General features: G+C 37.0%; 1 protein-coding gene across 1 annotated transcript; it reads left to right on the forward strand.

Annotated features, from left to right (window-relative positions):
* The first annotated feature begins 468 nt into the window (after positions 1-468).
* Positions 469-4,944, forward strand: LOC149571001 (uncharacterized). The gene is made up of 2 exons (XM_089812560.1): positions 469-1,511; positions 2,593-4,944. Exons 1-2 carry the CDS (start codon positions 1,425-1,427, stop codon positions 4,426-4,428), a joined length of 1,923 nt encoding a protein of 640 aa, XP_089668686.1. The 5' UTR covers positions 469-1,424; the 3' UTR covers positions 4,429-4,944.
* The last annotated feature ends 10,306 nt before the right edge of the window (positions 4,945-15,250 follow it).

Here is a 15,250-nt window from a genome sequence, read left to right on the forward strand (position 1 = left end):
CTGACATTTTTTGTGGGAAAGCAACTCCCTCTTGATTTGATTGAATAAGCTAAGAAGTTTGTCCAAGGTACAAAGTGAGTTAAAAAACTTTCCCACTTATAAAAGAAATGAAAAACTTGTGACTCATTAAAACTAAAAAGAAGTGGGAAGCTGTAGCAGTCGTTGATACAAAAGTTACATTTACTCACAATCTAACTTTCGCTCTATTAATTAAAAAAGACTATTCATCAAAAAAAACTTTCGCTCTATGATAGTTGTTTATGTAACTATGCAACCCCTTTTCCCTTTAATTAACACAATTGTGAGCTCACTTTTCACGAGGATTGAGTGCACTATAGTAAAGTGGTCTCTTAAAAGAGATGCACACTCATATACATGTGAGGAAAAGCAAGAAGATCTTCGTTTCACAGCCTTGCTTTAGCCCCAGTTCACCCAGTCTACACGTGATCAGCCAACCCATAAAACCCCACTTTTTTCTCGAGAATTATCTGATCACCCCCTCTTCAAGCAATCATGTGTTGAATTTTTAACGGAAAAAACATCTTTACTCTTAATTGCCACTTGACTTGTTCACACAGCCTCTAGTTTCTTATAGGAGACAAAAACACAGAATAATGGTTTTCAACTCAATTTATTTGATTAAATTACATTTTCTCTCTGAGTGCATTTGGTGTCGAAGTCTTAACTTTGACATATAATATGAGAACCTGGAGAACCGACAGTTGGCGGTCTCTGACAATGCGCGTACTTACAGGTGGCAAGCTTGTCCGTCACGCTTACAAAGGACACATAGTTTTATGTCAGGGAACTGCAAATGTTCAGACTTTGAGCAACCGCCAGTAAATGCCGTGGTTATAAAATTTGCTTTAGAATTAATGGGGGTTTCGGGCTTGCCGCCGGTCATATTGGGTTTCATGGAATTTAATTTTGGTGGCCGTCTACGTGGTCAAAATCCGATCTTGGAAACGTGGTTTTTGTGTTTTTAAGATGTGATGAAGGAATCCATTAAATGTTTGTGATGATGAAGTAAAAACGAAATCATTTGGAAAATTGAAAGAGGTCCTATATATTTTTCATCTTTGTGGGGACTTTTGTAGGTTGTAATTAAACGCATTGGATTGCTGTTTTGAGGACTGGTAGGGGGTAAATGAATGATTGTTTGTTGTGGAAATGGCAGGAGAGGCACATGGCGGAGGGGCCTGATGCACTTTTCTTGTCAATAACCTGCTGGCAGTTCCTTTATGTTATAGTTTTTCAACTGCCGGTATAGATTATCTCACAAGGTTTGTGAAGAATTCAGAGGCACATTTTTAAGGATTTTGTCTGGGGATATTAGCTATTGATAAGATTGGACCTGATGGGAATGGGAGCAACAACTTGTGGGGAGACAAACTTGGCAGCAGCAGCTTGATGCATCATACACAATGTCATCTGAATCGCTGGTTCCCTCTCCTCCTCAACCTCCTCCCCCTCCTCCCATGAAGAAGCATTGGTGGCTCAGTAACAAAAAGGTGGGTTTTCTTTTCTTTCTTTTTTTCTGCACTTCTCTCCTGTTTTCCCTTGTTGGAATGGATCTTAAGCCTGGAGCAGAGGTGGGTTGTCGAGTCTTTGGCTCGGATTGATGATTGCAATACTTTTCCGCTGTGTTTATCCATGTCTGTTGGGGCCAAGGGTCCGTTTGGCGTGGTTTCAATGATGCATTTGTAGCTCTGGCAAGCAACATAAAATTATATTTTCTTGTTTTGTGTATTCTGCTGCAATGTGGTCAAATGAATCGTGCAATCCATTACAGAGTGTATGCGGGTAGTTTAGGTCTATATTATTGCACCCATTTGGATGTTAGAGATTCTTTTATGAAAATGTAGATGGAGATCGTGATTCTAAGGTTCTAGTCCATGGGATCGTTTGCGTTTTTTTGACGAGGAGTTTGAAGTATAAGGTAATTGGTTTTGGCTATAACTTTTCTAAACCCGGATGTTTTTAAGTCTGATATAATGTGTTTTAAGTTGTATGTATTTCATGCATTTCTCTATACACAGTCAACACATATATTTGGCCGTTTTCCTGTGACATCCACGTGCTTCGTGTTTTCTAGCTTTCATGTTTTTTTCCGTATGTCCAATGGCTTGTTTAAGGTCCCCAATGGGCTATTTGGATGAATAGATAACTTTCACTTTGATTTTTAGAAAGACTTTGTTCAAACATATGATGAAGTGTCATTTTAGTAGAGTTGATTACAGAAGTCGAATTTGATTTTTTTTTAGTTCTTCCGGTGATACTTGATGGAAAACTTTTGAACTTGAATGAGTACGAGTCCTGTTTAACCGCAGTTGTTTGGCCGAGCCGTCAACTGTAAATCGTTTCCCTGCCTTCTGCACTGGTTTTATTGTTAATGTTTTTGCTTTCAGAAATGTAGAATGAAGATGGAATTAAAATATTCGATCTATTTCTATGCCAAAATTTAGAATATCAAAATTACCTATTTGATGTAGTTAGTCTTTCTGTTTTTACGATTCTCTCTCAATAAGCTTTGGGGTTAAGTCAATGTTTTGATGATTCAGTTTTTTCTTATTTCAAGTTTGGTTAACGCAGCTTGCAGAGAAACACTTGAGTCATGCACAGGCATTACTGGGAAACCAGGAGTCTAATGAGATCTATTCGGCACTTAATCTCCTTGATGCCGCTCTTGACCTATTCCCCAACTGGGAGAAAGCTTTGGAACTAAAAGCAAGAGCCCTCTTGTACCTCAGGAGATTTAAAGAGGTTGCAAACATGTTGCAGGAATACATACCTAGTGTGAGATTTAGGGAGGACATATTTTCTTCTGAAAGCTCCCCAGTATCTAGAGAGAAGGTGAAGCTTCTTCCAAGCTATGTGGAAGATGAAAACTTCAGGGCAAATGCTTTTCTGAAATGCTTCTCAGTTTCCAAGCTGAAGAAGAAATTATTAGCAGGGTTGTCCAAGAGATGTGAGAGGGAAGAATGGAGGTATTTGGTTCTTGGACAGGCTTGCTGCCACTTGGGTCTCATGGAGGATGCACTGCTTTTGCTTCAAAGTGGAAAAAGAGTTGCATCTGCAGCCTTTAGAAGGGAGAGCATTTGCAGGAACGATGACAGCTTTTGCTCTGAGAATTCTGCTTCAGATGCAGAAGTAGTTAGCCATTTGCTTGGGAATATCAAGCTTCTTCTTAGAAGGAAAGTGGCAGCAATGGCTGCTTTAGATGCTGGTCTCTACTTAGAGTCAGCTAGACATTTCTCAAAAATTCTAGATGGAAGAAGGGGTACACCACAAGGTTTCATAGCAGAATGCTATATGTTGAGGGCAACGGCCTATCAAGCTGATGGACGGATAACGGACTCTATTGCAGATTGCAACAGAACACTTGCACTAGATCCCACTTGCATGGAAGCTCTAACGACTAGGGCATCTCTATTTGAAACTGTAAGATGCTTCCCTGAAAGCTTGCAGGATCTGGAACACCTAAAACTGCTTCATGAGTCCATTCTTCGCCACCAGAAGCTGCCAGGGCCTATTTGGAAGCATCCAAATGCCAATTTCAGGGACATTCATGCAAATCTTCAATCTTTGAATTCTAAGATTCATACTATGAAACAGAGTCTTTCCAGTTCTTACACAATTGATTATTATACCCTCATTGGTTTGAGAAGAGTTTGCTCGAGGACAGAAGTTGAACGTGCTCATCTGTTACTTTGCTTGAGGCACAGGCCAGATAAAGCCTCACATTTTGTTGAACGGTGCGAGTTTGTGGATGAAAGAGATATTGATGCTGTTAAAGATCAGGCACGTGCATCGGCCTTAATGTTGTATAGATTATTGCAAAAGGCTTACACTTACATAATGACTTCTATCATGGAAGAAGAAGCCGAGAAACAGAAACAGCTGAGGGCCATTGAGGCAAAAAAGGAAGATCATAGTGTACAAGTCAAAAGAGCGCCTGAGAGAAGTGTTAAAATTACTAATGTATCCTTCATTGATACAAGAGCTAGCTTGAAGCAATCAAAATCATTGAAAGGGAATGACACAAAAGAAAAAGCAATTCGTTCGTCAGATCCCAAGAGAAAAGACGATGATACTGAGCTCCAACAGGTTATCTTGGAAACAAAACTGACGTCCAATGATACATTAATGGCCAGCAGTAGCACTTCTTCATTGTCTTGTAGTATACAAAGTGAAGCTCCCAAGGTGAGTGATGCACCTCCGTTTAGCATATACACTTCTGTTCAGGAGGACTCAAACATGCAAGAATTGGCAGATAGTTCCGTTTTCCAGGCAGTCTCATGCAGGGATTTAGCAGCTGTTGGCACAATATTGTCACATAGCTTTCATTCTGAAACCTGGATGACTGGGCATCAAGGGCACACCTTAAGGTCCCTTCCACTTAATTACGAAGCACTTAGCTGCTCATGAGTTGTTTACATGGATATTTCTGTCTCTATCATAATGTTTTTTGAGAGCTTGAAGGGAACTTAATCAAGGGATGCCATTGACTGAGGACCATAATCAAAAGCTTTAAACCACCTGAGGTTTTACTGCTTTGCTGCAGTGATGAACATTTGAACTGAGTTCTCACGAGGGGCCATTGTACAAATTAGGTAGTGTAAGGGTTCCTTCAGGGGGCATCAGAGAGCTTTTATCAGATTTCAAAGGCAGCACCTATGTCATAGCAATCAAAGGATTCATTCTTATTCTAATGTAAAGAATTATTCTTGCAGAATAGTCCTTTGCATTGTTCTTGCAGAATAGTCCTTTTCTGTGAACCACACTGGACAATGAACTCAATAGCATGTTTGAAAGCTTTGTTGGCACCTGATCTCGCTTTACATTAAGTCTATACAGGCTTTGTAAATGTCAATTTTATCAATTGACTCTGTGGATGCATTGTACGATCTCCTAATTATGTCATTGAAATTGCAATTTTGGGAATACTGTTGTTTGTTTTCTTTCTTTCTTCTTTATGGTATTTTGTTCATGTAAAAAAATAAAATTGTATGTTTTCCAGTAGAAGACTAGATGGTGTGAGCATAATTTGAGGTTCTGTGAATCTGATCAGTCTGTCAACCCATTTTGTAATATATTTTGGTCATTCATTTCTGGAATGTACTGTCTCGCTTGCTGAAATAATGTGAATGTCCATAGAGAGTGACTAACCTTAATTTTTTCTGGTGGTGGTGCAGAAAAAATTATGAAATCATATGCAGGAAATGCTCCCATTAAAACATAACATTTTCTGTCAACAGCTACAAATATTGGGCCTACAAATTAGTTTTTCAGTTAAATTTCTTATCCAAAATTATCACCATGTATTTTATTCCTGCTGGCATAAAGTATACCACATATCCAAATTCTGCCTCCATTGCACAGACTCCCCTAGAGATTCTTTATATTCTCACGAGGACTAAGAAAAAGTTGTCATAGATCACTGTTCATGTAATACGGGATGTAAATGCCTCCTCCATCCTAGTTGTTTTCAACATTTTCTCTGCTCTTATAAGGTTCCTTTGCATTCTAATTCTCTCATATCCTTTTTTCTCAATGATGAATCACTAAGAGTGATTTGAATTTTCAAGTGAAAACTATACACAAAGTTTAATCTAGAAGATTATAGCTACATTTTCTCTACCTGCAACTTCAAAGGTGTTCTGTAAATTACTTGAAGTTTTCCATCTTTTTCAAATTTGGTTTGATAGTTTATTTTCTGCAAATCTTGCTATCTCTATACTGTGATTTAAATGTGTGGTTCTCGGACATGAACTTAAATGCATCTGGATGCGGACCACCAACTGAAATGTGCAGGAAGGAAGTTCGTTTAATCAAATGAGGTAGTGTCATACGAGTTCAAAATCCCTTATCTTCAAAGTGTCTTAAATTTGTACCCCAGGTTTAAACTGCCTTTTTTTGATGCTAGATGACATACAACAGCAGGAAGGTAAAGATGATGTAACTAGGTCAAGACACTGTCAATCAAGAAGGATACAATCCTTAAGATAATCAAACTAGGTCACTGACAAACAAAACACCATAACATATTCCATTGATCTCATATGTCTTTTAAGAAGGATACAACCCTATCACCTGGCTTCCTATGGGGCCAAGCATGTGCCTCCTCTATAGAGAACATGTCATCGTTTATCAGACCCCTTCAGATTGTACGAGTAGCTTTTAGATAGGATGGTTTTCACTCAATCTTGTTGGTAAAGTTCCAAAAGCAAATATAGAAGCAAATTACCATTGATATTTAACACCATCAAATGAGTATCTAAACATGTATGTATATAATTTATGTAGCGGGCCTACATGTTGTCAGTAGTACTATGTTGTGTAGCAGTATGTATTTATTTGCAACCATTTGTTTCGATAAGGAGATATCCAACATTACCAGTGCAATTTCCAAAAGAGAATACTAACTCATCCATATGGACTGAAAGATCATGTCAACTATATGAGGTATGTTGTTTGGCAGGTTTATACATTTTGGAGTCAAATAAATGTACCTTTCTGACAACCCAATGAATACTGTTTGGGATCCAAGAAAGTAGCAAGAAAGAGAACCCCTAGAGATAATAGAATCCTTACAGTAACATTTACCTAGCCCTAAAATTGAGGTATTCGAATACAGCTCAAAAGGCTAGGATTTGTATGCGGTCTATAGGCTGTCACTCATTCAAAATCAAGAAGAAGAAGAAAATTATAACGTTGTCTTTTCCTATACAAAATGAGATGAGGGCCCATGCTTCTTAATGTTCTCCTTGTTACAAAGGTTATTCTTGGTGCACACTGTGAGAAAATCTGTGAAATTAACTCGAGGGGATAGGATCCAGTATTTGAACCCTTTCCAATAGTTGTTATAGGAGTTGTTGACTTGATACCTACACTTATTATTCAATGCCCAATTTTTTTTAACAACATTGTACCAATACTTGTGACTATAGAGTCGTTAGTACAATGATGTCTACCCAAAATTGAATAAAATGTACCCTTAGGTATAAAAATCAACCAATAATGTGATGCCACATCAGCGGTGCAAGTATGGTACCCTTTATGCACAACCATTGGTCTCACTTTTTTATTTGGGCTGTTTTGGACAACTTGGCAAAAAGCATGCTGATGTGGCATCATAATGGGTGAGCTGGACTTGAAACCTTATTTATAAGTAGACAATTTGTCAAATAGGCTGTTGTAAAAAATTGGGAGTGATTTGAAATTTTCACATAAGATTTTGATAAGCGTGAAGTTAGGGTGTTCAAGTAATTGGTCCTCTCTACTATTGTCCTTAAAAGCAGCACATTAGACACAAATTGGCCCCAAATAGAGAGACTGTCAAGGAAATTCATGCACATTAGTCACGAGTTGAGCTAGGCCATCAATGTAGTGTTAATTATAGCAGTAGCCAAGTTCTAACCATAGGGATTAGGGGTAGCTGACTTGGTTAGGAGAATCACTTATTTTAATAAAACAATTTGAAAACACGAAACAATCTTTCTAGTAGCTTGAGAGTGAGAACTATAGGTAGATGAATTTATAAAGTCTAAGAGACTAAACATAGCTTATAGAAGACTCATTTTAATAAAACAGTTTGAAAACGTAAAACAATCTTTCTCAAGAGTTCGAAAACATAAAACAATCTTTCTAATAGCTTGAGAGTGAGAACCATAGGTAGATGAATTTATAAAGTCTAAAAGACTAGACATAACCTATAGAACAGACATTGCAATAGCATATAGAATCTCAATGTTAATAGCAGTCATTACAATAAATTTTTTGACATTGGTTACTGTACCCTTGAAAGACCATGGTATTCATCTAGGGATCTTATTCATTTAATTGTTAGGGAACTCTTGGATGAGATAACAAACTTGACGACTCTTTCCAAGGCTTCTGGTCAGTGGTGTGCTCTGCCACTTAGTTTACTGGCTCTCTTTTAACTTTTTCTACTCCAGGTTTGTGTGGATAAAAGGTAACCGGCTAGTGCAGTGGAGTTCAAAAACATACGGTGAATATCTTTTTAGATTAGAAAAGAGGGAAGCATGTATTACTAATGGTATTTTAAAACATTTGCTTTCCCTAAGGAGCAACCAGGCAGCAATAGTTGCATGTCACATGGACTGCGCTCTCTCCCATGAGCTATAAACATACGTGTCAGTCATAGCTGCTTTGTTTGGACAAGGGAAGATGGAGCTCTCTATTCAAGGCAATTGATTACCATGACTTGTCTCGATGCCAGCTCAGTTTACTGTTATAATGGTCCAGCAGCCCAAACAGCTGGGTCGGAAACTGTCCACTTAAATAAAAACAGTAGACATCATTTGCTCCAGTGCCTCCAAAAGAAATAAATAAGCTGGAAGCTCGATTGAAACAAATGTGAGTAGCATTTTTAAATCTCTAAAACTATTCTAAGTTCTCTGTATTAATGGAAGCTCTCCATAATTTTTTTTTAGTAATGATGCATGTTCTGTTGAGTGGGGAAAAGTCAAAGTAGTCATTTAGGGTTGTAGCTCAATTGGTTGGGCACAATTGGTGAGGATGATGGTACAGTTGAGATTGCCATCCACCAAGGTTCAAACCCCCAGAGACGCGTTTGGGCCAGGTTCGACCCCTGGGTGACTTTGACGGGCTGGATCCCCCTGCACATGGCATCTTAGCCAAAGGATGGCTTCTGGTTTAGATATATGCTTACTCGTAATGTTGTAATCAGCTTTGTAATGACAGAGATGCCGATATCTATGTAATCCGGTTGTTTCCATAAAAAAAAAAGAGAGTAGTCATTTAAGAGTATTGTGTAAATATGGTTCTTTTTGTGCCATTCAAAAAGTAGTCTTTTCAAAGAATTGAGGTAAATATGGTTATTTCCTTCTCGTTGAGAAAATCAAAATGTTAGTATAATTGATTTGCTATTTTTGTCTAAATGCTCCAAACATGGTGCAACTTTTTGCACAAATGCACCAATAATTGTGCACTAATCCACTCAACTTTCACAATTGATCTAATAACTAATTGTTCTTTTCCAAATCTAGTGAGCTTTTAATCTGTGAAATCTAATATGCTGTAATTGGAAAATAGGTGGTAACTAGTGCTCTTCCCCTACTTTCACCCACAACCATATTGGAACTCCTTATACTTCTAATTTGAGGAGTAAGATTGTTGGAAATTAGCCATCGAGGTCCATTGATGGGCTGCACAAGAGGGGTCAATAGCTCATTTGGACTTAGCTAGGATTGACCTTACATTTGCTATTGAAGTGCTCTTAAGTCCAAGCTATTGAACCCTATTGACCAGTGATTTCCAATACTCTCCCTATTGACCCTTAGGGTTATTTCCAATACTCTCCCTTTTGACCCTTCATTTGAACTCTATTGGTGTAGTTATTTCCAGTGTAACACGGGGACGCGTCCCCCCTCCCAAAAATTGGGCCGTTTCGGAGACGGGGACATCCCCGGGACGGGGGGATGGCATCTTGGCATTTCGGATGGCGCCACTTAGAGCGCCACCGCCGCCGGAGACGGCGAGACGTCTCCGAGACGGCTAGAGGTCTCTGAGATGGGGGAGACGTCTTCGAAACGGCTAGAGGTCTCCGAGTGTGGGGGTGCGGGGGGACGCCAAGGAGTCTCCTTCATTGAGGGGGGACGCCAAGAAGTCTCCTTCATTGTGGGGGGACGCCAAGGAGTCTCCATTGATTTGACATTTTGATTTGGACTCTAGGAGACTTGTAGTTTTTGTTTGCATTATATACTTATTTTGATATCATGATTCATGGCACATGATACTTATTGTAATCATCTTTATGTCATGACTCATATGATCATTGATTACTAGTAGATAGTAGAATCTAGATACTCATACTATTGATTTGAAGGCTGATATATAGAGTTTAGACTAATATTTATTATTTGCTGATGTTCAATGTTTAATGTTCATTGTTTGTTTGTCATTTGATCATGAATCATGATATTCCAGTTGATATGGTATATGCTATACCATATGTATAGTATATACACTCCTACTCCTTCCGCCACCCCCCCATCCCCCGCCTCTGTCCCCCCGCCATCCCTCTGCCGTCCCCAAATCAAGGCCCCTCTGTCCCCCCGTCCCCCCGTCCCCCCGTCTCCTAGGGCGGTGTAACTATGGTTATTTCCAATACTCCTCCTAAGGTGCTTGGGGCCCCTAGCTTGGTTCGACACTACTTGTTGAGTTTAAATAACAAAACAAACAATAAAATAAAAAATACAGAATTGTGTGATTCACCATGAAAATTTACATTCAATGATAACTAGAACAATATCTTTATTTTGATAAATAAATAATATAATCTATTCATCCTTTAATACAAATATAATTTAACTCCCAAATCGGTTTATACAAAAATGTTCAATTTTTCAAATACGTAGAGGAAGAGAGAAGTGAAAAAGAATGGTCAATTAAACTACACACCGTCAAGAAAGATTTAGCCTATCCTTTATAATCTAATTAGGGGAAAAGACCTATTAGCCTTTTAGGCTAATTTTGTGCATCTAGAACTCCTAAATCGGAGTTGAATTTTGTCAATTTTTTCGGTGCCATTTCAAAATGCTCGCATGATACCACTATATTCACACATCAATAGTCACTCACTCAAATGTCCTCAAATTGATCAATCACTAACCAAAAAAGTCAAAATATGAACTACAATTAGTATATTCATGATTAGATATTTAGTACATGTGATCTCATTTTTGAGACTCTTTTAAGAACTGTAATTTAAGAATATTAATGACAAAACTATCATATCAGTTATAGATCTCTTCCTGTAACAAGAACCACTTAGAAAAAGAAAGCTTTTTTACAAGTAATATCCATTAGACCAATGATTTACGAGGTAGAGGAAGAACATCTATAATATAACTCTCAACATAAGGCCTTTGATTCCCATACCTCCTTGGTCCCCATATACCTAGACGTTCACACCGTATGTACCCTTGTTGATTATGGGGTACCATAGGCCTTTTTTGTCCTGGAGAATTAAAAAACCTCTACCCATCATTTCGATAGCCGCATTCTGCGTGGCAGTCAAAAGAAACCACATGTACAAGTCCTCCCTAGATATTTATATATGTAGAGCTTCAAAGTAAAATATCATATCAAAGGAGGGACTGCATTGACTTAGCCATTCATTGGCTACCTTTTTCAAATAGGCTGTGCCATTGACTGCTGTGTTCTGCAAACTCTGAGAGTCCCATACATCGTATTCATGTCTCTCAGTTGTTTGTCTTGTATTGCATTGTCATTATTATACGTCTTTTCCTTATCATTAATGTGCTGCCTTTCCTGCTTTTAACGTGGATGCTTTCATTCAACATTTTGCATCCTATTTCGGTATTCACACGCGGCGAGAATTGACTTAGCTTCTGTTTTTGTTCATCTGAAAGGCAATGACTACGTAGCTTCTTCAAGGGCTAAACCTATAGAATAAAGCATGGTGATGTAAATTAAAACGCAAGTCTTATGAAGGGGCGCACTACTGCCCGTGGCTAGATAGCCGAAGGAATGCACCTGACATGACTTTTTATTTGATTTATTAATTAATTCTAAACTCTCACAACCGTGCTTCTGTAATTTCTAAATTAATTAATAAATCAAAGAAAACGTCATGTCCCGCATTACTTACCTTTTTTTGTGATGTCCATTATACTTTTGACGTTTTAGTTTGGGATTTAGCCAATACCTACCATTCTTTTGCACAAAGGTAAAATTTGAGTAAAAACTAATTTTTTAATTGATTGTCTATTTCATTTTTAAAGTGAAAATATTTGGACGCTTTTAAGATTGAGATATCTATTCAATTAAATTTGCTTGTAAGATACTATCTTTTATGATATCTAAAATAACTATTGATAGAAAAATTCTATATAACCTAAGTCTCATTCATGGTTGTGCATTAGATAGCGATTAAAATGTTCTATATAGAAAATTGTGAAGATTCAATTTTCTTTTTTTATTTCATTGGTTTATATGTACATTTATATATTTATGTTTTCAACAGTTTAATTGAATTTAGTTTTGCCATGTAAATCATTTTAGTAAGCGTTTGTTTGATTTTGCAAATAGTCTCATTAGTTATGATTTTGAGTTTTGAAATTTAGATACTATAATTGAAATTTCGATTAGTTTCCACTCATTACCTTCTTGTCAAAGATCAACCAAATACACATTTGCATGATTTATTAGAGTATGCTTGTATTTAAAGATATTAATTTGCATTCATTAATCATGTTATCTCATCCAAACCTATTTAGTCATTTACCAAAATATGTGGGAACACTTATGCACACTAAAACATATACGGATTTATGTAACCGTTCTAGAGTATTTCTAGGTCAAGATTTATTTTTAATTATTTTTTATATTAAAGCAACCAAAACAAGGGGGCTACCTATTAAGAACAAAACAATGAAAGATCTATTAACACCTAGCTACCAACTATATGATAACCAACACATTCACAACCCCCAACATATAACATAAAAAAATTGTTCCCACAAAACCCACATAACCAAATCGAGTTCATATCTAACAAATATACCCTTATGCTAATTATGTCCATTGATAGTAAGTCCTAGAACTACTTTTAAAGTTTTTAAAACTAAATAAGGCCACATAGGGCTAGTCCAAAGTTTTCACAGTTGGATCTTGCAACAGATCCACAGTACAAAAAAATAAAACACAAAAAATTGAAGGCCTATTTTGTGCCTTTTCCTTCCCCTTGCTTGACAGTAAGATCTTTGTTGAATCATCGGTTAGGAACCCATGAAGTTTCTTGGAGTCATAAGTACCCAACACCTCATCCTCCTCTTGCTACAATAGTCGCAACGTAGTAGTTGTTGTTGACATAACTTATCTGACAAGTTGTTGATAATAAATAATGAGTTGCATGATAATTAGTTATGTTATTTGTCATTGATGTCAAACTATTTGGCATATTGTTTGACTTGTTATCATATCTTTAGATGATTACTATACATGAATATTGAGCAGAGCACATAGGGATGATTATAAGGAACTTATCAGGTAAACGTTGGAACTAATAGTGGGAATCAATTAGAAATAAATAATACGGGGGGAGGGGGGTGGTGGTGGTTGAATCAGCATTCTACAAACTTTTGCTCACAACTGGATTTTATTAATTACTTTGCAACATGTCTATGAAAGTAAACCAACAATACTGAACAATAAATAAAACCATACACAAAGAGAACTCATAACACCATATTTTGTTAACTAGGGAAACCCTGGCCAAAGGAAAACCTCAGTGGGGATGGTACCCACAAAATGATCCACTAAACAAAAGAATCCTATTAAGGATATTGACCCTGTTAGGAGTCTATGAATTACATATAGTGTCTCGGTCTTTGTTAGAGGACTAGGTCCTATTAAAAGCCTCAACCCTATGAGGAGTTGGTAATACAAATACAATTGTATGCAAGAAGAGCCAACTGCCCTAACATACAATTATACAATATAGTGCCTTTATACAAAATGAGATAGATACAAAAACCTCTTTATTGTTGACTCCTATACTTCGCATAGCTCTTATCTAACATCATAATTCACATCATAGTTCTCTCACATAAGTTCACATGTCATATACATAGTTCACATATACATAATAGACTTCACATTCGCACTGCTACACATTCACAAGTACATCTCTACTTCACATGTAATGATTCTTTACTTATACTCTTTTCTTTCACAAAAACTCTTGTGTAGTTGGCTCGATGCCTTCACACATTATGCTAAGTTAGAATAAACATCTAGGATGTCGTCCCTACAAAAATAAGTAATTATTTCGTGATTGAAATAATTCCTTAACACTTTATTCCTTTGTTCTTATTATGCTTTGTTCTACTGTGCATATTGCCTCTAGAGGTATTTGACTTGTAACTTTGTCCATACTAATTTGTGCATTGAGGTACGCCATCATGACACTTTGTGCTACCTATCCTTAACTGCGCATGTGCCAAATATCTTTGTAGCCATCACAATACCAAAACTATCTTTGCATTGCTAGAGAAACTGTCTAGCACTTAGACAATTTTCTATCTTTGATTGTAGAGGCTTCAACTATATGTTTTGCCATCTCATCCTGAGATATATGTTGCCATAAATGAAAACCTTAACTCATCCTACCTAGCCATACTGCCAACAATCTCCTCCTTTGACATTGATGGCAACATATGGAAAAATTGGCTAAGTCCCAAAGTGTTATACAAAAGAACTTTTTAAAATTGACCTTCAACACTCTACAAAATTTCAAAAATTCTATTGATCATTACATTTATAACCATCTTTCCTTATATCTCCTAATACAATATAAGGCTAAGTAGCATTGTCCTTTATACATACTGTTACTTTTTACAAATTTTTATGTACTTCTCCCCCTTTGACATCAATGACAAAGGTGTCAAAACTTATTTACATGACGAAATTGTGATTCATTACCTCTTCTTAGGCTGACAAGTGAGAAATACAATCACCAAAACTATCTGCAAGGCTCTTCATGTTCCTCTCCCAAGAGTCCTTAATTCCTTTTGAAATGTTGAGAAGAGTGCACAATCTATAAGATGTTATCTCTACTGCATTTAGATTTGAGTATGAATCTGTCAAATGATGTGTTTTCTATTAGGCAATCCTTCACCTATTTCTCAATTGTGCATAGCTTCATAGATAAATGTTCTCTCAAAAGTGAGAAGCTCTTTATACTCCTTATCTTCCTGTCTTTCAACAGACTTATCTCATTATAAGTCTTGCTAACCTATGCTTCAATTTGCACACCAGGTTGACTTACCTGATTTGCTAATGCTTTTAAATACTGTACACTTTCCTTTAAGCTCATTATCAATGTCTTTTGTAAAGCTAAAAGACATTGCACATTTTGCATACAAATCTTTGCCTTCAAGTTCACACTTCCTTAATGCCTTGATGCATGTATCAAGAGTCAATAAGTCATTTTTGATGTTCTGATAGACAATGTCAAACATTTGTGCATCATGCTTGGCTTGAGCTTGTGCTACTGCAACCTCTGACAAACTTGTGAATTCAACATTAAAGGCTTGAATCACAACTTTGGCTTTGTGCTTAAGGGTTTAGATCAAGTGACTTCATAGTCATGAATCCCTACAATTTGTTAGTTACTTCCATGAGAGTTTTCTACAAAATCTTGACTTGTTTATTCTTGTTGATGATCTTATGGAGGGAT

The sequence above is a fragment of the Cupressus sempervirens genome, chromosome 2 (assembly GCF_028749045.1).
Source record: "Cupressus sempervirens isolate cs-2001-9-10 chromosome 2, ASM2874904v1, whole genome shotgun sequence".
In the NCBI taxonomy this organism is placed as follows: domain Eukaryota; kingdom Viridiplantae; phylum Streptophyta; class Pinopsida; order Cupressales; family Cupressaceae; genus Cupressus; species Cupressus sempervirens.